At 40.2% G+C, this 22114-nt stretch overlaps 1 protein-coding gene across 9 annotated transcripts in view; it reads left to right on the top strand.

The window, feature by feature from the left end:
* The first annotated feature begins 7165 nt into the window (after positions 1-7165).
* ARMC2 (armadillo repeat containing 2) overlaps positions 7166-22114 on the top strand; it is a 69434-nt gene continuing 54485 nt past the window's right edge. For 4 of the 9 annotated variants that reach the window (XR_012055009.1, XM_072926762.1, XM_072926761.1 and 1 more), the window contains exons 1-5: positions 7166-7657; positions 10443-10690; positions 11300-11372; positions 13569-13740; positions 14898-15108. Coding sequence is in view for 8 of the 9 variants with exons in the window: in XM_072926762.1 (XP_072782863.1) it covers positions 7181-7657; positions 10443-10690; positions 11300-11372; positions 13569-13740; positions 14898-15108 (1181 nt within the window). In the remaining variant the exon portion in view is untranslated. Of the gene's footprint in view, positions 7658-7789; positions 7957-9529; positions 9652-10442; positions 10691-11299; positions 11373-13568; positions 13741-14897; positions 15109-22114 lie in introns of all 9 variants that reach the window. The other 5 variants (XM_030267705.4, XM_072926765.1, XM_012572716.5 and 2 more) reach the window with 4 other exon arrangements.

The raw sequence follows: 22114 nt of genomic DNA on the forward strand, positions 1-22114 counted from the left end.
GTCCAGTTCGGTCCCTTCTTGTTTTGAATACATAAAATTAAAGCAGTGCTTCTCAGTGGTGCTCTCTTTAGACAGGATTTTATATTAATGTTGTTTGTGAGAAAGCCCATGCTCTCCTTCCCATCTATACTGTTGTCATTAATAGAGCTACAAAGCCAACCCTGGCAGCAAAGACAAGGCAGATCTGGTTGGCAAAGTGTTTGTGAAAAAAACCCCACTGTATCTGGACAAAAAAACACCAAACCACAAACCTTTAATTTAGTAATCTTCTGCAAAACACATGAAGGGTCTCATAGGGTCCCTGCATTTCAGTGGAGTTTCATCCTATTTCCTGAATTCAACACAAAGACAGTGGAAATGCTTTGTATTTTTCCATAACATTTCCAGGTATTAGAGACAAGTGTGTAAGAGATGTCCGAAGTTTCCTTCATTTGCTTCATGACCGTCACAAGGGCCCTGAAGACCCCTGACAGGAGTTCTGGCCTGGCCGAGGTGGATACGGACGCTTGCCAATTGACTGTTGCAGGTGCACTCGCTGCGCTTCTACAGAACGCTGCATTCAAGCAGGTTGTGACAAGCAGTGGCTTGTCCCTGCATGCCAGCACCTGCTTCACAGACCAAGGGGCTCTTCACAATGGCCCATCAATCTTCCCCACCTTCTGGCCAGAGGCCACTCCCTTTGGCTAAAGACTATATAAACTGTAACCTTTTGGGAAGACTTTGGTTAACCCCCACGGATGACGACAAATCCATGTGGCTGGTCCATTGAGGACCTCGTCTTGGTGGTGGTAGCTATAATTCCCTTCCCCTCTTTTCCCTCTATTCTTTGCTTCCTTTTCCTCTCCCCTCTATCGCATTTGTTGTTGGTAAGAAAATAAAGGTGTATTTGTTGTGATTAAACTGATAGTCTCCTGCCATTTGCCTTTTTGCACTTTTGGGATCGGTTAACAAACCATCACGACACCCCGCACGAGCGGATCGTGACACAAGTGGATTCCTTAGATAGCTATCATACATGTAGAATATACAGCTGGATGGAAAACACATAGAGCTTAGAGACCAGCATGGAACCTACTGGACTTGTGTGTAACCACACCTGTAAGGCAAGTTCCAAAATATGAGACTGACATGTTATGGACCTGCAGCACCTGTGGTCTGCAGGCAGCCTCTGTGTACATGAAAACAGGCCAAGAGAGTTGGGGTTGTTCAGCCAATAGAAGAGAAGGCTCTGGGGAGACCTTATGGCATTTTCCAGTACCTAAAGAGGGCTACAAGAAATCTGGAGAGGGTCTTTTTAAAAGGGTATGTAATTTCTAACCCCCATATCTCAAGTGGATAAAGGGGAATGGCTTTAAACTGGAAGAGAACAGGTTTAGATTAGATATTGGGAAGAAACTCTTTACTGTGAGGGTGGTGAGACACTAGAACAGGTTGCTCAGAGAAGTTGTGGATGCCCCATCCCTGAGAGTGTTCAAGGCCAGATTAGATGGGGCTTGGAGCAATCTGGTCTAGTGGAAGATGCTCCTGCCCATTGCAGGGAGCTGGAATTAGATGATGTTTAAGGTCCTTTCCAACCTAATCCATTCTATGGTCCTATGACTTTTTGAACTTTGGCTGAAAACTACTATTTCAGCAATCTTAACATGCTCTCCTACCAGAAACAATTTGACAGGAGAATCTGTTTGGAGAAAAGGCAAGGGATGCAGATGTAGATACCTTGAGAAAGCAAGTAAGACCACCGTGTTGTGTTACACCGTGGTGTTTATGCACCAGCTCTATTCGGCGAATCTCCTTACTCAGTTAGCTCCTTAATGGGTTCTGTGTCTCAACACTTTTGACTTTATCCACAGCTCTGTGCCCAAAAATCCATTCCAATTTAGTCAGTTCTTGGTATTCTTCATCACAGGCTTCTGTGAATTTTAAGTGCAATGTCTGAGCTCATTACGCTCCATAATGCATGCCATTGTAAGTTGTGCACAACAAAATGCTCATGAAAGATACAGTTGGTATCACTAAACTTAAGGTTTTGTCTTATGACAATAAAAAAGCCCTTTTTCAGCCTTCACTGGTTCTTATTTGCTCTTTAGGTTCTACGTTGGATTGCAACCTTCACATTTTTCTTCCAAATTTATTTATTCATTAAAAAAAAGGTTGTTTCTCCAATATTTCTTCCTGCCTGGCTTGTTTGGGTCTTAAATTGACAAGGAGCACCAAAGTCATGGGGATTTGTTGGTCTAGCTGTTTCAAAAGGCAGAGCAGAGGAAAATCAAGCATTTCACTAACATGCCAGGGATTTCCAGTCACTGGCAGAGGCAGCAGAAATACCAGGAAATCAATGAAAGCAATCATTGATGTAGGGACAATTGCATAGTGGGCGTGCAGCTGGTAGATTGCTCAGAATGCTTAGTTAGCTGGTACAAGAAGTCTTTGCATACTGTGTGTCAGCACAAAATGGGTAAAACTGAAGCACATTTTACTTGGGAAGCTGGAGAAATCTCAGCTTTTGGCTGGAGGGTTGAGTACTGAGCACGGAGGGAATCAACTGCTGGTCAGAGAGAGGATAAGGGGCAGAGTTTTCAGGATGCAGTGGTCAAACCACACTAAGCAATGCAAGGTAGAGATTGATCATGACAATTTCCAAAATCTAAAATTTCAGCCAAATATGAATAAGATTTTAAGAAATTTTTTTATGTTTACATCACAGAATCTTTAAGGTTTGAAAAAATCTCTGGAGATCATCTAGTCCAACCCCCTTGCTCAAAGTAGTTAACTAGAGAAGGTTGTTCAGGGACTTTTTCAATCAATTTTTCATATCACCAAAGATGGAGACCATGCAAGCTCTATGAAAAACCTGTTTTAGTGCTTGAGATGTTTATAGATAACCATTGCCATCACAGAAATTTGGTTTCATGGAGTTCCATGTATTTCAATTTGTGCCTTCTTTCTTTTGTTCTTTCACTGTGCACCACCAAGAAGTCTGTCTCCATCTTCTTTGCACCCTTCCTTCAGATACACACGGATAAGGCTCCACCAGAGCCTCCTCTTCTCCAGGCTGCACAGTCCCAGCTCTCTCAGCCTTTCCTCATACTAAAGATGCTTCATTCCCTTAGTCATCTTAGTGGCCCTTCTCTAGACTGCAGTATGTCCCTGGTGTACTGGGGACACCATGACTGGACCCAGCACTGCAGCTCTGGCCTCACTGGTGCTGCACAGAAGGAAAGGATCACTTTTGTCTACCTCCTGGCAGTACTTTTCCTAACGCAGCCCAAGAGGCTGTTGGCCACATCTGCAGCAAGTGGCATATTGCTGGTTCAACTTATGTCAGTTTGCATCCCCAGGTCCTTTTCTGCCAAGCTTCTTTCCAGCCAGTTGACCCCCAGCATGTACTGGTGCATGGGGTTATTCCCTTCGAGGTGCAGGACTTCACATTTCCCTTTTTCGTGCTTCTTGAGATCCCTCTTGGCCAGTTCTCCAGCCTGTTCAGGTCCCTTTGAATGGCAGCACAAGCATCTGACATGCCAGTCACTCCACCCTCTTTTATATCATCTGTAAACTTGCTGAGGGCACACCCTGAGGATGAATGGTCCCCAGCTGCATTTTGTGTGGCCAATCTCAACCCTTTGAGCTCTGCAGTTCTGTCAAATTTAGTGCAGCTCCATATCCATCCTAATAGCCCATGCTTCATCCGTTTGTCTGTCAGAGTGTAATGGGAGACAATCAAAAGCCTTACTTAAGATAAACGGCATACACTGCTCTCTCTTTACCCACCAACTAGTCATCTCATCATATACCCAGCTCTCTTTCCTGTGACAGATTTCCCTGCTGCATATAATGGAGATCTTCATAAACTTGCTTTGTTAAGACTTATTAGGCCACTTGATATAGGAGTTGCTTCTAACTGCTAAAAAATGAACAGCTCCACCTGCCTTTGTAATGATCTACAAGTGATACAAAACATTGAGCTTATTTAACAGCACATACCAGATGGTTTATGCAAGGTTGAATATGACAGCAAGATTTTTGTCCAGATTGGGGGTGGGACTGTTGTTTTATTTTGAAAAAGAGGAAAGAAATACGGACAAATGGGGGATGCATTGCAACATGTGTTGCTCAAATTGTACTGGAGGCTGCTTTTACAGGTCAGCAGCTAGAAGCAGCAAATGTGGTCAATGAACTCTCAGTGGGCAAAGTGCTTAACACTGTTAACTAATTCTGAATTGCACTGGTATGTTTGGATATTTAGGTAAGTTTCATCTCTAGACAGATTTAAGTTAGTCAGACCAAAACCTGAGACTGGATACCAGCACAAAATCCCTTTCATCATTTTCAAATCGAACAAAAACTTTTTTAAAAAAGCAATTTGAATGAATATGACATAATTGAATACTTTTTCATTGAATATTTTTTCATTAGTGAGGCAGAAATGTTCAGAACACACTGCTTTTACCTTAGCAATCACTTCAGCAAATACTAGCTTACCTAGACCAAGTCAATTTATAGGCTTTGATGATACTTCCATCCTAAAGCACTGTTACTGCCAACAAGACTTAATTATGTACCCGCATTTAAAAGTGGTGCTGAGAGAGTTCCTTCAATAAAAAGCACAGGATAGAAAGGATTTAAGTGAGAAAGTTATAACAGTTGAGACATAGCAGAGAGATCACAAAAGAAATATTTGCTATAATTGCTAAAGCTCAGCAAATGAATAAAATTTAACTCTTCAATCTGATGACCTAGAAAATAGAGAGGAGAAATAATGTGCATATGAAAAGGATTACAAAAGAAGACAAGAAAGGAGGCTTAGTGGGTTTAACTGGGTGGATTTAAAAATTGTTTAAAGAATGATGAGATAACAGTAAAAAGAAATTCAAACTGGCTTTACCAGGAAACAGATCTACACATTTTTCTGTGAAACTTCCCTTGTATTATTTCAATAAAACGTAGGTTCAGAAGAAAGTACCAGAAAATGAGCTAACTGTGAATGATCTGAAAATAGCATACATACATGCACGCACACACATTCTTTTGGCTTTTAAAGAAGAATATACAGAGAAAAGCAGGTACAATAATAACAAGGTTTTCATTACTTCTCAGGTATTGAACTTGGCTGCCAAAGAAAGAGGACTAGATGTCTAATAATTAGAGATAAAGTAGAAGCTAGCAGAGATAATGGCATGTGTTATGTAAACCAGGTAGCGTTACACACAGAGATCTTTCTACTGGTATCATAAAGCCTGTCAGAATCAAAAAAGGAACTAGAAGAGGGTATTTTTCTAGAACAGAGGGGCTTGTAATAAAACTTGTAATAAAAATCAGAAAGACAAATTAAATTTAAAATATCCACAAGGTTCTTATGTAGCAAACAAGAAAAAGTAAAAGTTACATTAGCAAGCGATTAGTAAAAGGAACTTCAAACTGGTAAGAGAGAGATATATATTTACATATAAATATATGTAGAGGATGAATTTATTCAGTGAGTGCTTTTGGATATATCTGAACTATATAATAAAGGAACAAAGGAAGAAATTTGGTCAGATGGAACTGTATTTGTTGTGCTTTTCTATTATTCACAGAGGTAACAACTATCCTCCTACAGCAGTTTTTAGATGCATTTCAAAACGCATTCAGAGATAGCGAACAAAGTCAGCCACAAACAACCCACTTGCCACAAAAGGCCTGTCTTTGTTGCTGCTACATGTCTTGAGATTTTCTGATACAGGCTGTGATCACATTACTCATTGCAATAGCAGGAGGGACACAGGGGAGCTGTTCAGGGAGCATCTGGTTCACCTGACCAACAGGACCCAAACCTGGAGGTAGATGCATTTTTGGTGAGACCTTGCCAGGAGGCAGGCTGGGGAAGTCACTGCAAGTGACCCGTTTGTGCCACTCCAACAAAGCCCCTGGCCTGTGGGACCCATGTATGTGAAGCTCTGCTACAGCCAATGAGAAAATGTCCATCTTTTGGCCCTCCAGAGAACAGGAGGCAAGTGGGAGATGTGACAGCACTTCTGCCCTGCCAGGGAATCAGTAACGTGAGCAATCCAACCTTCAATGCCTGACCAGAATGACCCCAGGTACAGGACAGGAGTTTATGGCTGCAGCTACACCGTGTCTCAGACCCTGATTTCTTACTTTGGAAAACTTTCAATGTCTCCATTTTGGACCTGTAATTCTGAGCTCAGAGAGAAGGTATTACGATGATGCTGACACCTGAAGAGTCAGAAATAGCCAACAACTCACCCAGAGAGTTACAGAGAATGAGAAGGGGGTTGGGAAACAGAGTCTTGCCTTATCAGTGGAACAGGCATCATAGCATAGCTTTAAAGGACTGACCCTGAACACAGGATCACCTGGGCTTTTATCCAATAGTCTGGGGTCATCCTGTGAGTGTTCAGCTCCTGCTGTGTCATCTGTCTATTGTCACTTGCTGGGTCTTTTGTCACCTGTCTGGCCACAGGTCCAGTGCCCTTTATAATGCAACGAATCAGTGTCAGTTCACAGTCTCTTGATTCCAGACACCATGGAGACTCAACTACCACTGACCACCAACTCAAACCCACCAACTTAAAAGAAAAGAAAGATTGAGCATGAGGACTAATTAGCATGAGAAGCAATAAAATCATTAAACCAATAGAAGGTTAAAGACTAATAGAAGAATTTGCCAATGAACGGTGATTTGTTTGCTAAAATGTACATTTAGTGTAATTGAAATGTACTGCCCATGGTGGTGGTGGAGTCCCTGACCCTTGGAGTGACACTTAGTGCCATGGTCTAGTTGACCTGGTGGTGTTCAGTCATAAGTTGGACTCGATGACCTTAGAAGTCTTCTCCAAGTTAATTGATTCTGTGATTCCATAAATTTTTGAGAATCTGAATTGATTTGTGCAACACTTCCACCTTGCACCCTACACAGGACAAAGAACATCTCCTGGCTAAACCGTACCCCCTATTTGTATTTAGCATCCCTAAACTGGCAACAACAGCAGGTCACCCCGAGTAACTTCTGCCAGCTGTGCCCTGGGTTTGTGCCAGCCACCACCATGCTGCCCATAAACCTGGGCCAGGACTGACCACGGGGGAGAGAGCTCTACAACAGGAACCCACCGTCCTGCGGGCCAGCGACGCGGCAGAAGCACGCACGGGCACTGCTCCGGGACCTGGGCACGCCGTCCCGGGGATGTGGGCACGCTGTTCCTGGGATGTGGGCACGCCATCCCGGGGATGCGGGCACGCCGTCCCGGGGATCCGGGCACGCCGTCCCGGGGATCCGGGCACGCCGTCCCGGGGATGCGGGCACGCCGTCCCGGGGATGCGGGCACGCCGTCCCGGGGATGTGGGCACCCCGTCCCGGGGATCCGCGCACGCCGTCGCCGCCAGGCAGCGGCCGCGCCGCGCACGCGCCCGCAGGTGCTCGCGCATGCGCCTCGGGTGCCCGGGCGGCCCCGCGGGCGCGGCCGCTCCGGCCGGGCCGGCGGCGGCGCGGCGCGCGCGGTTGCCGTGGGAACGGCGGGCGGCTGAGCGAGGCCGGGCCCTGAGGAGGCGCTGGCGGGTCCCGACCGAGTCCGCCGGGCAGCGCCCGGTCCCCCCCCCCGGCCGTAGTGCTCGTCCCTGGGGTGCCGCCTGGCCGGGCGGGGGCGAAGGGCGGACTGTTGCGGTAAGTCGGGCGGGAGGCTTTGAAAAGCGGCCCGGAGACCGATAATCCCTGTGTCGCTTCCCGGGAGCTTTCCCGTGCTCGAGAGAAAAGCACGATTGCCAGGTGTGGGTTGGGACAGCGTTTACTCCACAGGTGCTGCTTATTTTGGGGGGTTCCTCTGGGACGTGTTGTCCCACGGCTGCGCTGGAAACCTAACTCCACTGAGAACTCAACTCTCGTAACTCCGTTCTTGCTTCTCTTTGATAGCGCTTTCTCTGCGTCAAAATTTCACCGGAGTGAAAGTGCATCAGTTGTGATTGGTAAGTTTCTGTTAATCAGAATTATGTCTAATAATAGCTATAGCTTACATATTCCTGAAAGGAGGATCTGGTGAGGTGAGGGCCTATCCCTACCGTGCCTGCAATGAAAGGACTAGAGGAAACGGCCTTAAGCTGAGATGGGGAAGATGCAGATTAGATATTAGAAAAAGAAAATTCACTGTAAGGATGGCCATGCACTGGAATAGGTCAGCCAGGAAGGTGATGGAGTCACCAGCCTTAGGAGGTGTCTGGATCTGGCACTGGCCTATGTGGTTTAGAGGTTACAGGGGCAGTGTGGGGTTGGCTGTTGCACTTGATGATCTTAAAGGTCTCTTCCAACCTCAAAGATTCTGGGATTCTTACTAAACCTGTACCTGTGTGCTAACTGTTCTAGAGATTTGCAAGGGCAGACAGAACATGAGTCAGATGTCAGAGAGCAGAGTTCATAGCTTGAATACAGGTCTTCTCCTCACTGTACTTAGTGATTGCAAGTACACCCACTCTGCACCCTGGCAATTAAATGGCACTGGACTTGAGATGGGAAAGAGGATGGCAGAGGCAGTGTGAGATGGCAGATGCCATATCTGATGTAGTCAGCCATGCTTTTCTCACCTTGATTGAACTGAGATAAGAGCTGTGAGAGTACAGCTGTCTCACTTCTGGACCTTGCTGGGACTAATGTGTGGATCCTGTACTGCTATCAACTTCTTTAAAATCTTCTGTACAGCAACGACCAGACTTCTGGAGTGAACAACCGGGGAATAAAGACAAGAGCCCAAGTATGGCTTCTCAGACGCTGCTGTGATACTCTTCTACCTCCCAGCAGAGAGTCATAGAGAAGCTCTTCACTTGTGCAAGTTAAACGCTATTTGGGAAATGGTGATAGTAGAGAGGGACAAGATCTGTATGCACCAGTTATACTGTCCCCATTGGCACTGCAGCCTTCCCTCTGTTTCCTGCTGGGACTGGGGAACAAAATTACAGAATCACAGAATAGGCTGAGTTGGAAGGGACTCACAGTGATCATGAAATCCAGCTCCCAGCCCTGCACAGGACCATTGCCAACTGTATCAGACATAAGGCCTACAGAAAAGACCTTCCACCTAAGGTCAAAATTCTGGCTCACAGTAGTTAGGGGAATAGTGAATGATAATCTACCTTGCTTTTTCCAGTGAGAACTGACTGTATAAATTTTTCTAAACAGACAGCTGCAGTGGAACTCTTTACTGTTTTTTTAATCACATTGTAATAGAGGGAAGAGTAAGGAGCAGAGAGAAAAAAAAATACAATCACAGTGAAGACAAGTAATATATTAATGGTAGTTGGAAATACTAAAAACACTGATAGTCTCAGGCTCCTGATCCATGCCTGAGGTTTTTTTAATTATGTATCATTTAGTGAAAAAGGTTGGTGCAGTTCTCCTTAGCATCCAATTTTGTGTTGGATGTGCAACAATGAAAGACACTGCCAGAATGTGCAAAGAAAGAAGAAGCAGCTGGAAAAGTTAAATGGCAGAACAGGAAGAATTGAACTAAGAAGCTAAGGATATAAGATTTTTCTTTTTACTCCATAGTTTAGAAATAACCCAGATGCTGGTGTCTGATCTACTGTCAGTTCATTGTCATAAACTGTGTGAGAGAATAGAAGTTACCAGATGGTCTGAGTCACAGTGCAGAAACACATTTTTGGTTTTAGGTAAGTTTGAAAGCAGAAGAGGAATTTTGCATGGTGTAAGACTCACAATGAGTTTGCTATAAAATGACAAGGATGATATCTACAGAGAACTGCATCATGATAGTGATGGATTGTGGGTCCAGAGGGTTATGGAGCAAGTCTGTCACTGCCCACTGCATTTCCCAGAAACTACAGCAGGACAGAATGCTCATTGGAAGTTTGGGTTTATAACTTTATATTAGTGTTATCTTTCTTTGCTTGTGTTTGGGTGTGGGTTTGGGAGTCATTTCTTTCAGAGGAAAAAAAATGGCTTGCCTGTTCTTCCTTGTCTCTGCTTATCAATTGCTGATTACTGTGCTTCAGTTACTGATAATGATGCCTCTGACATATTAGGAAGCTGCCTTTGGTAAGGTTGATAATATATATTGGGTTTTTCCTAAGTTGGAAAAATCTGTCTCTTTGCAGCATATTATTGAATTCCTGTTTTGGCTGTGGTGTTTCCTAAGTAACTGGGTGTCAAGAAAAAGATTTTCAATGGAATTGTAGAGGACCACATTTGGCCCATGAAGCGCAGTGATGTATTGTAGTATCCTGTGAAAAAACTGAAGGTAGATCCTCCATGTCACACACTTTCTGTTTTTGAGTATTTTCCTACAGAACTGAGGAATAGAGAGAAAATGCATTATCAGTTATTATTTCCCACTATTTCAGCACTGACTAGGATTTACTGTGGTAGCATAACCAGTGATGAATTAATAGTTTGTAATTTAAAACTAGCATAATACTTTGTGCCATTCACATATATTTTCCAGTGTTCTTCCTGTGGAGTACTTTGCATAGGAATGCAAGCTTCAAAGACTGAAAATAGAAGAAAAGCAGAACCATTCTACTGGCTGTCAGCAGCAAAGCCTAAGACCAGTTCTGAGATTGTAAATGAAGCCAGAGATGCTTTACGAACAGTAAAAACTCAAAGACCATTCTCACCTACAGATGAACAAAGGAAACTTCTTGGGTCTCAATCTTCACTATGTCGTCAAAATAGATGCCCTGTACTGTTTAGGTACTGTGACTTTAAGATTTTTTCAAATATCCTTTAGCAGCAAGATATTTGGTAATTATGCTTACGGTGGTTATTTTCCCTGTGTTAATCTGTATTCCTAATCACATCCTTTGCCGCCTTCTAATGATCTTTACTGTTGGTGTTAATTTAGATGTCCAGGAAGTTTCTCTGGATTAGAGCTACCAGAGGCAGTCACTACACTAGTTTTGTATGGGGAGAATAGTATAAGAAAATAGTCTGTTACTTACCTTTTCTTGAAACAATTGAACACTTTTAATTGAGATAGTCTTCAGCTTTTCTCCTAGAGCATGTGAAAGCTTGCTTGTTTCCTATAACCTATGTGCTAGATCTTTTTTCAGAGCCTTCTGAGATCTTTTAAATATGAAATTTTAGGTCCTGCAGTTTGAAATGCTCATTTTTAAAGTTTTTACTACCTTAAAATTAATTCTAGGTGGAGTTTTGTTACCATGAGGTGCTCTTGTTACTTTTCCTTTCTTCCCTTTCCCCATATTCACTGGCAAAGGGAAGAAGCATGCAGTTAAAAAAACCCCAGCTGATCACACAGCTCTGGGTCTGTTTTATTCTAACAGTGTTTAATTTCTTCATTAGTCTTGATACATCCCGTTCTGATTCATCTGAATCAAGACCGAATTCTGGTGTTCGTCTAAGTCCACTGACTCATGTAAGTACTCTGGAAATAACTCATGCAGTACTGATATAAAAATATGTGCCTTGGAAGTGCTAGCAAAATAAATAATTTAAAGGCATTTGGGAAAAATGGAGGCTTGTTGTAGCATTAGTCTGAGAGTTAAAAAGTCAGTTTTGTCATTTTTCCCCCAAAAGAAACCCCAAAATAATTTAAACTACTTAAGTATTGCTATATTGCTTTGTGATTCAAAGTGACATTAACAAGAATCTGAAGACTGATACTTGAATCAGCTTTCTTGTGTAAGTTTACTAAAATAGGTGAAGTTACGTGAGCATGAACATGTGCCAACAGCATGCCCTTGCTGTTAGAATGTGGCTGATGGTATCTGGGGCTGTATTAGGAGGAGTGTTGGCAGCAGGTTGAGGGAAATGGTCCTTCCCCTCTAGTCGACACTGGTAAGGCCACACCTGGAGTGCTGTATGCAGTCCTGGGCTCCACAGTACGAGACTGACATAGAGCTACTGGAGGGAATCTGATGAACAGCCCCAAAGGTGATGAAGGGACGGGGAGAGATCAGCCTGGAGAAGACCAAGGGAGGACCTTATCCATGGACGTAAATATCTGAAAGGTGGGTGCAAAGAGGATGGGGCCAGCCTCTTTGCAGTGACTGGACCAGAGGCAGAGGGCGCAGACTGGGAAACAGGAGGTTTCCTCTGAACCTCAGGAAGCAGTTTTCCTGCTGTGATGGTAATGAGGCCTCGGCACAGGTTGCCCAGAGATCTTCAAAAGCTTCTTGGGCATGGTCCTGGGCAACTTAGTTTAGGTGGCTGTAGTTGAATATGGAGCTTGGGTCTCCAGAAGTCCTTTCCAACTTCATCTGTTCTGTGTTTCTGTGAACAGTAACCTGAAGGTAACTGCGTTGCTTTCTATTTGGCTTACATTTCTATAAAATGTCATGATTGTAGTTTATTTCAAAACAGATAGAGGTCCTTTAAGAACCTCTTTTCTTCCTCTGCAAAAGCTGTGAATTGCTTTCAATTTATAAGTGTATCTGCTCTTTCAGAGTTTTTTATATTTGGTCTTTAAATATAAGATTAAGTCACAACTGTTTGTTTAGTACCTGAGATAACAGAGCATGCTATAGCAATTAAATGTGCTTGCTGTATACATTGCTTTTTCCAGACAGGAACCTTTAGGAAATTCTTTAGGATATTAGGGAAAATAGCCAAGAAATTTTATGCTTTAGTAATTTGGATAAGGGAATGTATTTACATGAATCAAGTTTAAAAATTGTGAGCATACTTCTATTTAGATTAAGTATATCTACATTTGCATTTAAGAACTGGTGTTAAATTTTCATGTATTTTGTGTGTGAGAGTGGAAAAAGGTTAGCGAAAACTACTGACCAATGCAAAACCTGCCTTTTTTTTTTTTTTTTTTTTTTTTTTTTTTTTGCTTTATCACTGGATTTAAGTTAATACACTGTAAATTAAGAGTTTGTATTAATCATGGTAGTTGTAAGTAGTCAGTCTCACCTGTTGGCTCCTTATTACTATGGAGAGCTCTGCAAGATCGGCTGGAGACTTTCTAGTGGGTTCTTTATTTTAAGGAAATTGGTATTGATTTTAGAAGTCAATGCTTTTATGTGGGTCAAGGATCCGACAAGTGCTTGGTACTAGAGATCCAGAGACTTGTTCACCTCTTCTAAGGTGCAAGATACTGACATAAAACTAGGAATTTCACGTTTCTGGATCTGCATGATTTGTCTCAGTGTGATAGAAAGTAGAACATATTTGGAGTGTTTTGGAAATACTGTTTTAATGCCCAAAGGCAAATCAAAGAATAGATATATCTCTAGAATTGTTAGCAATAGTCATCGGCACAGTATTTTCTTTGATAAATAAGCTTGCTGCAGATGTAGTTAAATGAGTACTTATGAGGAATAAATAATTGAGTTGTTCTACTCAAGCTAGGTTTTTTTTCTGCACCCCTGAACGCTGGCTTTCTGTGGTGATAATGGTATAGACATCTGGTTTGTTTGGTGCAATGGTATAATTAGATTCAGGACATGAAAATTTCTTAATGAGCAAGCCAGTGTAACTTCTATTCTATTTTGAACTTAGCCCCTTCTTAGAAGTTATGTGGCTTTCTTTTTTTTTAGTTTTTTACTTAAATGAAAATTAAATTATCTGTGCTTTTGTTGAAAAGTCTTCTTTATTTTTGTCACAGAAACCAGTAGTAATAATTTCTGAAAAAAAAGATGAAGCTTCTTCTGTTTTCCATCCAACACCACCTGCTGATGCTGCAGAGGTTAGAAAAGTCAGCAGTGCTTGCAAAGGCTTATTTAGAGCAACTTCTCTGAAAGATTTATTTTCTGCTAAGGTGGTTCCTCTGGATCAGAGTAAGAATGTTTTGATACATATTATTTGCTAGAAAGATAACTGCATGATGGGTTTTAATATTGGTGATTACATTAATTATTAATACATTAAAGGACTTGTGTGTCCTTTCAGTGTGAATTCTGGAAGCATTTAAATGGGTTTAAGGCAGTTTTGAAACTGTGGTTTCCCAAAATGATGCTGGCTTGCACTACTGAAAATGAGTTGAAAATTATTCAGGTGCCTCTTCTTCCTATAGGTTTCCAAGTAATGGAATTTTACTGAATGTTGTCATCAGTGAGTAAAATTAAAATTAAAAGTGGACATGCTTAAAGAGATAATGAGAGGCCATCATCTAGGAGAATCCCTGACAGATTATTGAGCCTGAAATGAGGAATAAAAAGGAATGATATGTCTTGACAGGCCTCCAACTACATCATATTTGTTGTTAAGAGTTTCTTTAGTGGAGATTTAATAAAGGTCATCAAATGTGGGATTTAAAAGTAATTTTCTTGAAGATGGGAAATGGAATCTGGGCTTCCTCCATGCTGGCTCATAATAAAGTGTGCTGTGACTCTCTTTATTTCAGAAGACTCATTTATAGTGACAGTTCTTACATTGTCTGGGATTGTTACTTTACATGATAAACTGAATATCTCACTTTTTACCTACTAAACTTTACTTCATTTTTATTTATTTATTCTATAAATATGTCTTCATATAATGTGTCACTTCATGTAGCCTTAATAAGCTGATGTTACTAATTGAAGAAGTTGAGAAGCTAGTGTATTTGTAACCTGCCTTGGTCTCTTGCCTTTTGGGATCATGCAAAAGATATGTGAGGGGTTTTATTTGTGGAGGTTCTTCTTGTGTATACATAGAAGCTACCTTTTTCCTGAGTTCCTTCATAATATTCAGGTCCTGAAATACAATCACTTTTTTTTCAAGGTACAATCCACCTATTTGTAAAAGGGAAATAAAGAAGATGAATTATTAAAACTTTAAACACAATCCCAGAAGACTTTAAGAAATACTGTTCATAAGAAGACATTGACTACCTTACCCTTAATAGTCTTAAGCTTTAAGACCTTTTAAATTGATACAAGCAAATTTTGAATGTAACACAACAAGCAGTAATTAATAACACTTGAACAAAATGTGTTCTCTTTGACCATTTCAGATGAAGCGAAGCTTGATTTTGAAGAGCCAACCATGATGATGAATAATTTTGACAGAAGTAATATTAACTGCTTAGCAGAACAGAAGTTGTACACGTCATTTAATGATGAGAGTAGACAATTAATTTGTTATGGAAATACCAGCAGATCAGGAAGTGAAGACTTCATGGAAGAGACACCAGGAAAATTTTCACTTCAGCTTCAAGGAGAAAGGTCAGCATTGGTCAAGTATGGTAATGTGTATCTTCCATACAACTTTCTTCCTAGATACTCAATTATGCAAGTATCAAAATGTTTAAAATTAATGTAATTTGAAGGTGACATTACATATGCTTCAAAATGGAACTGTGTTTAGATTATTAGAAAAATTTACATTTATTCTTTTAGGAAGTTTCTGCATTCAAGAGACTGATTTGTAAAATATTGTTGGTAGAAATTTGTTCAATATGATTTGTTTGATCATTAACATTTCAAAACCAGGTCTTTTAAACACTGTGTGTAAAATCCTCAAGTGTAAATTTGATGTGCCTGCTTTTGTAGTTTAGTCCTGTTATTTTAAGGTGCTATAACATCTTCACTTAGCTTGACAGATGAGTAGAGCCATGCTTTCAGTTCTGGTATATGATCATACACCGAAACCAAGCTTGAACTCTTTAGCAATAGAAGCAGAATTTTTTGTGACTTTGAATTTTTAGTTCTTTTTCTGAGCAGACAGGTGTAAGAGATTAATGAGACTTGCATGTCTACAGTCTGTTTTTACTGGACTGGAATATTATATCCATTCTTTAATTCATAAGTTATTTGTTTTTCTTTTGATTCAGATGTGAATTCTTGCACAGGGAGGAATAGTCCTGTGGCATTATGTATAGTTGGTGTTTCGGTTGCTGCATTAGAAATCAGATGAACAACTGTTTCTTGCTAATAACATTGACAGATCTGGCAATCTCAGCAACAAAGAATGAAAAACACTTCATTTTCAAAACACATCCTTGTAAAACTTGTTCACTATTAAAGATATGTATTTGCCAGTAGGTATCTTCTTTCTAGCATGTTTGTATGCTTAGGGAAAAGCTATTTCCTTGGATATTCTTAAGCACCTTTGATATTAAAGATTATGTTCTTAATTTTGTAAAATGAAAGGCCTTTCATTTACTGACTTGCTGATAGCACTTAATAATTCAAATGAATTTTGTCCATTGAGGCTGTTATAGTAAATGATACATAACCGAGCTATCATAGCCCTCTTTTATATTAAATTATAAGGCAGATTTTTAAAATAGATATATTCTAAAAGAATGAAGACTTGTAGCAAAAAAAAAAAAAACCCTCCATGATTGTGGAGGAAGAATGAGAAAATAAGAGCAGAGGTGAAAAATGTAGGTAAAAAAAAGAAAGTTAAGCACCAAAGAGAATACTTTACTGCAATATAATTTTCTCTCTTTAAAATCAGTGATCTAATATCTTCTTAGATAAAGACTATCTAAGACTAAAGACTATCGTTGGACTATCATACCACATAAATTACTGTATTTTAAATTTTGTTTAAGAAAGGTGTGGTGTGAAGTACTTCAGTGTTGTAGTGGAAATGGGTAGTTCCTTTTGTGGAATATGCATCCTGCTGTGTTCAGTTCTGCTTTTTGTTTGGGTTGCTGTTTTGCTTGATGGTGTCCAAGTGCCTCTAACAGGAAAGGTTCAGTTGATATTTTGCTAATTCAGAAGTATGACCTTCCTTCTCAGTCATCATTTTAAAACTTGCGTGTATAATTGACCAGCTAACCCATTAGACATGCTTCCTGTCTGTTCAAAATTGTACACTTCTCCTTATATGAACAAGAGCTCTGCAAATTTTTGGTTTTGCATTTTGTTACTGGTGCTTTTTGCAGTCATGAATCTCATACATCAGTTAAATTAGATCTCAAATTACTGGCTTAACATAATACAAAAAATTGCTTTCCAATATTGTTCTGACTAGTTTTCTCCAAAATGGAAGGGGAATATAACATTCCTTCATCTTTCTGTGTTGAATGCAAGATCTGTATTTTTGAATGGCCCATTTTTATTTCTCCTGTTAGTTGTGGATGATTTCTTGAGTCACAGCTGATTTTTGCCAATGCTTAGGAAGTGAAGCTTCCTGACACCATTTAGGTGCTCATATGGCTTAGAGCACCACATATATCTGCAGTGCTGCGAGATGCACAGGAATAATACAAAATGCTTTCCCTTTAGCCACAGACAAAGGTCTCTCATCTGTATCAGCCCGAGCAGTTCATGCCATCACATAATGGGATGGGTGTGGATAATCTCAGCTGCTCTCATACGTTCTAACTCCTTGCTAAGACCAAAGAGCATATTGCTTCAGTGTTTGTGTATGATACTACGCAAGTCAGGCAGATCTACAGGCAAACCTTGTTCTGTGTGCTTGTGTGAGTTCAGAGATGTCATTCTTCATCTGACAAGGCAGTTGAAAGGTACCACAAACCTAGCCTTCCATATAGTTTGTTGAGTTTGGTCTTCATGATAGTTGTATATAAAAGGCTCCAGAACCACAGAGGGGCTGTTGCAGTGAGAGATTTGGCATTCTTTCTCAGTAGAGCATGTTTACTAGATGATTGATAATTGTAAGGTTAGATTGCATCTGGTTCTATATCATAAATACTTGAGACATCTTGTGTAGGGTTACAAGATGTTTTCTATTTAAAGTACATTGCATTCAGGAGTAATCGGATGAAAGCTTAAAGGAATGTCAAATCTTTTATTCCCTAGTGTTGTGTCATTCCCTATATGAAGCAGGTGTCAACCTCAGTTCTGTGTCACAGTGACTTAAAATCCTTGCAGGAATTAAGCAAGAGGATTGTAGAAATAGTACACTTCATACAGGGGAAGGTGTGTGGGACTCCCCTTTCCCTACAGTTCCTATACATGTACTGAAATAACTTCCCTAGGGAAACCATTTTTCTGCTAATGAGGGAACAGTAGAGCATGGCAAAATAGCATGGCAGATTCCTGCCATTAGTGCTATTATATTTATTTTAAAGAGAACAGAACGGAGGTATTCTAGTTGAGCAAGAGACTTGATCACTTTCTATCTCACATTCTTTTGTTGTCCCAAAGACTGAAGAAAGGAATGAACAGTGCTCATGAAATCACAGCTGCCTTATAAAGGTACTGGGGGGAAAAAAGGAAAGGACCTTTTGAGGGGAAAAGTAATTTGCCATTTTGTTTGCAATTCTGTTTTGCAAATAACAATCTAGATGTAATAGAATATGTATATTAATTGAAGCAGATTGAATTTATTGACATGTTGCCTCAGGAAAGCTAGGAACAATTTCTGGTAATCATAAGGAAGCTCAGTTTTGTTTACATCTTCCTCTAACCATTGTGCCTTGCCATCTATTATGATTGCTATAGAAGTGAAACTTCTAAAATGTTTTCTGCATTCATATATTTCAAGGGAACTGTCAACAGTGATGGCAGATTTGCTGATGAAGAGCAGCAGTTTCCTGGGTGTGAAAGAATGATGATTTTTTTTTTTCCTACTCCCAATTTCTCAATATTCTGAAAGCTTAGATGTCATTCCAGGACTTCTTAAAAGCAGAGGTGCCTTGAGTGAGGAAGAGTTTGGAGGCAAACGGTTCATTTCCAAGTGGCCTGTTCTTTTTTTAATAAGTGAGTTTTATAAAGTGCTACAAAAGGATTAGAAGGTACTGTAAAGAAGATATACTGTGTCCTGTTTTCTCTCACCATTGCTCTCTTTATTAAATGACTGTTTTACAGTATCCTTGAAATATATTCATCTTCCATGAAAGTAGTTTTCTTGTGCTTTTTTAGAGTTTTGGAATATTTAAATAGGAAATGATAAAAGCAAAGGATTAAATGATAAAATGAATCATATATTCACAGAATAGAGTGGATTGGAGGGGAACACTGGAAATTATTTCTCTCTGGTTGCTTAAACTACCTTCACATCTGTGCTCAAAATACATATTCTTTTTCTCTTCAAAGAAAAGGATTCCCATGGAGGAGAGAGATTTTTTTCCTGAGTGGAACACCCATTCTGTTTTGTTCTGAATGATTTTTTTGAAATGAGTGACATAGTGTGGCTATTGGTTTGAAGTATGGTGTAGCTGACTCTCCAGACTTTTTTCAGAATTTTTATCTTTTTGTAATTATGTATATTGACAACTTTTGGAATTCTCATAAACACAGGGAAACAGGAAATTAACCTGCTCCCAACTAATCTTCATCTATTTCTGCCTCAGTTTCACTGGCTATTTGGACCACTGATTTCAGAAATAAACAATTGAGTGGTGGGAAGTCCTTCATAGGTGGAGCTTTCTACAGTGTTTTCCAGATTGTGACACCTACCCTTTCAAGAAGGTACCTGGTTTGGTATAGGGTTAAGGGACACTGAGAGAACAACAGGAAAAAAGAATTCTTTTTTTCAGAACTTGTTACATCTAAAGAAAAGAGTATGAGGTAACTGGTCTCTGAGCTCACAAAAGAGTCAGTGGAGTTTAGGCTTATTTTTACTGTGTACTCTAAAGAGTCTTTCCCCACTCTAGCACTTAGTTTCAGGCCAATGCTATTGGTCTCCAAATCTGGGAGATCTAGGTCTCGAGAGTCCTTAATACCAATTGAATTGCAATTCTGGAATGGGCAAGTGTGCCATGCAGAGGGTAGAGAAGGAATGTCAGTTCAGTCTAGGTAGACCTGTAGTAACAATGGATTTAAATTTATTTTCTGTTTAGAAATGCAATGTTTATTCAGGATTCAAGTTAGGAAGATGATGAGGGTGTGTTTTTCAGAGTCAAATATATTTAGGCTAGTGTTTTAGATATTTATAGTTAGAATTAGACTTTCAGTTGTCTGGTTGCCTAAAGATGCTCTGTCACAAATAGCTACTGTTAATATTTTCAATATTAGACAGAATATACAAAGACTGTGAAGAATAAAAAGGATAAGGATAGAGGTTTTTCATCAACCTTGATTATTCTTTTAAGTCATACTGTTTAACATGTGCATGAGGTTCTCCATCAACAGCCTGTATAAATAAGAAATACTGTGTTTTTTTATTGCTGGGGTTGTCATACGAAATGAGTGAGCTATTCCCAAGACTGTGTTTACAGAATTGTTATTTACTCATCTTTAGGATGACTCAGAGACTTGGTCTATTTGTCAATATATTTTTACAAATTATATTGTCTTTCTACTAGTTATATTTTCTCTTATCAGTGGTATCAGTTATACACATGATTATAGTTTTCACTCCCTTTGTTTTTTTCTCTTCTTATGATGTTCCTTATCCTCTACAGTTCCTGAAATAATTTCAGGACATCTGTATTACCAGTTTTAAAATTATTTTCATGCTTTTCAGAATTTTTGTGGTTGAGAAATAAAACTAACTCAAATTGTGTGTAATTGGCTTAATACTTCATTTTATATCTCTTTTAGCTGTCTGCCAGTAATTTCGTCTCCATTGTTTTTTTGAAAAGGAAAACAGTCTTTAAAAACTGAGCTATTATACTGGGTTTTTTTTTCCTTTGAGGCTTATTTCCAGATTGTGTTTATCTGTCTTGTTTGTTCTTCAGATGACATCACAGAATGGAAGTTTCTGTGGTAGCTGAGCAAAATAGGGCCAGATTCTCTTAAGTGGCTCAGTGGAGGTCAATTCTTTGTCTAAAAGGATAGGGTGCTTTTCAAGTGCTGAGTTATGGGTCAGGAAGGAGTCAGTTGGTTTGTAATAAAAAACATATTCCCTACTATTCAAATAATGAAAGACAGTACCAGAAACTAATTCCGATGTCCTCCTGGCAACATAAAATATCTTGATAGTATAATGAAATTGGAATAAAGGGATTAATGAGAAATGCAAATGTTAATTGGTATGTGGAAAAATTAATTTCTGTGAGAGTAAATGACAAAACTAAGTACTAATTTTTCTCATTTTGCCAAAAGCTAAAAACACTTCCTACTAGTTGCTTTGGCAAAAACACTGGAATGTTGCTTATACTTCTCTTCAAAGTCTACAGGGCAATGTCTTGTTGTTAACATCAGTCATTTTGGTTTAGAGTTAGAACTCTCGTTTCTTGGTCACTAAACACAGTGGAGGAATCATGGTAGCAGGAAATTGTGTTCTGAAGCAGTGGCTCCTAAAAGCGTTGTGTAAATGAACCTGCTCTGAGAAGATTCATTGCAGTTTCTCACACTTGTTGCAGCTCTGCATCTGACTCCTCCCCTTCTTTGCCTTGGGGCCCTTCCGCCTCTTTGTCCCTTGCTGCTGACTCAGGGTTCGCTCCAATGTCCTTAGTGCCCTAATTCCCTGGATCACCATTAGCTCCTTTAACTTTCTTTTTGAGACAAAGCTGCTGAGTTTGGCTGTGCCCTGATAAACTTGGTCTAGAGCCCTAAGTATCTTTGCACGGTGCTCCACAGTGCTCCTGCCAAGAGATCTGATGGGCTGTTCATGCGACCACAGTTCTGAACAATATTTTAAAAAGTGCTAACTCGCAGTCAGTAAATAAACAATTCATTGGCTGATACACCAGAGGGTGCTGAGCCAGAGGAGGCTCAGCAGGCTGTAGAAATGGTTTGACAGGAATGTGATGCAGTTTAATAAAGCCAAGTGCCAAGTCCTGCATCTGGGCAGGAGCAGCCGTGGGCCCTCCCTGGGGAGCGATATATATATATATATATAGATATATATATACACACACACACTGGGAGCAATCCAACTGGGAGGCAGCTTTGCAGAAAAAGACCTGGAGGTCCTGGTGTACACCAAGTTCATAGAACAGGATAGGAGAAACCTCAGAAGATCATCTGGTCCATCTCTTTGTTGAAAAGAGAGTAGATGAGATTATCTAGTACCCTGTTCAATTGTGTCTTGAAAAACTCTGTTACACTTGAGCTGTTCCAGGCTCCCCAGTACAATGGAGATATTGAAATTACTGGAGGGAATACAGCTACTAAAATGTGAAGGAATCCTTTGTATGAGGAAAGGCTGAGAGATCTTGAACTGTTTAGGGTGGAGAAGAGAAGGCTTGGCAGGGGTTCTTTTCAACATTATTCAATACCTGGAGGAAGGGTGCATTGTGACACCATCATTGATTGTGTAACAAGAGCTCTTTCTTCTCCCCCATGGCAAGTACTCAAAACAGGCAAAACTACTTACCTGTGATGGTTCTTTTTAAGGATTTATTGGTTGTATATACTTCCGCAA

This window comes from Taeniopygia guttata, chromosome 3 (assembly GCF_048771995.1).
Source record: "Taeniopygia guttata chromosome 3, bTaeGut7.mat, whole genome shotgun sequence".
Classification (NCBI taxonomy): domain Eukaryota; kingdom Metazoa; phylum Chordata; class Aves; order Passeriformes; family Estrildidae; genus Taeniopygia; species Taeniopygia guttata.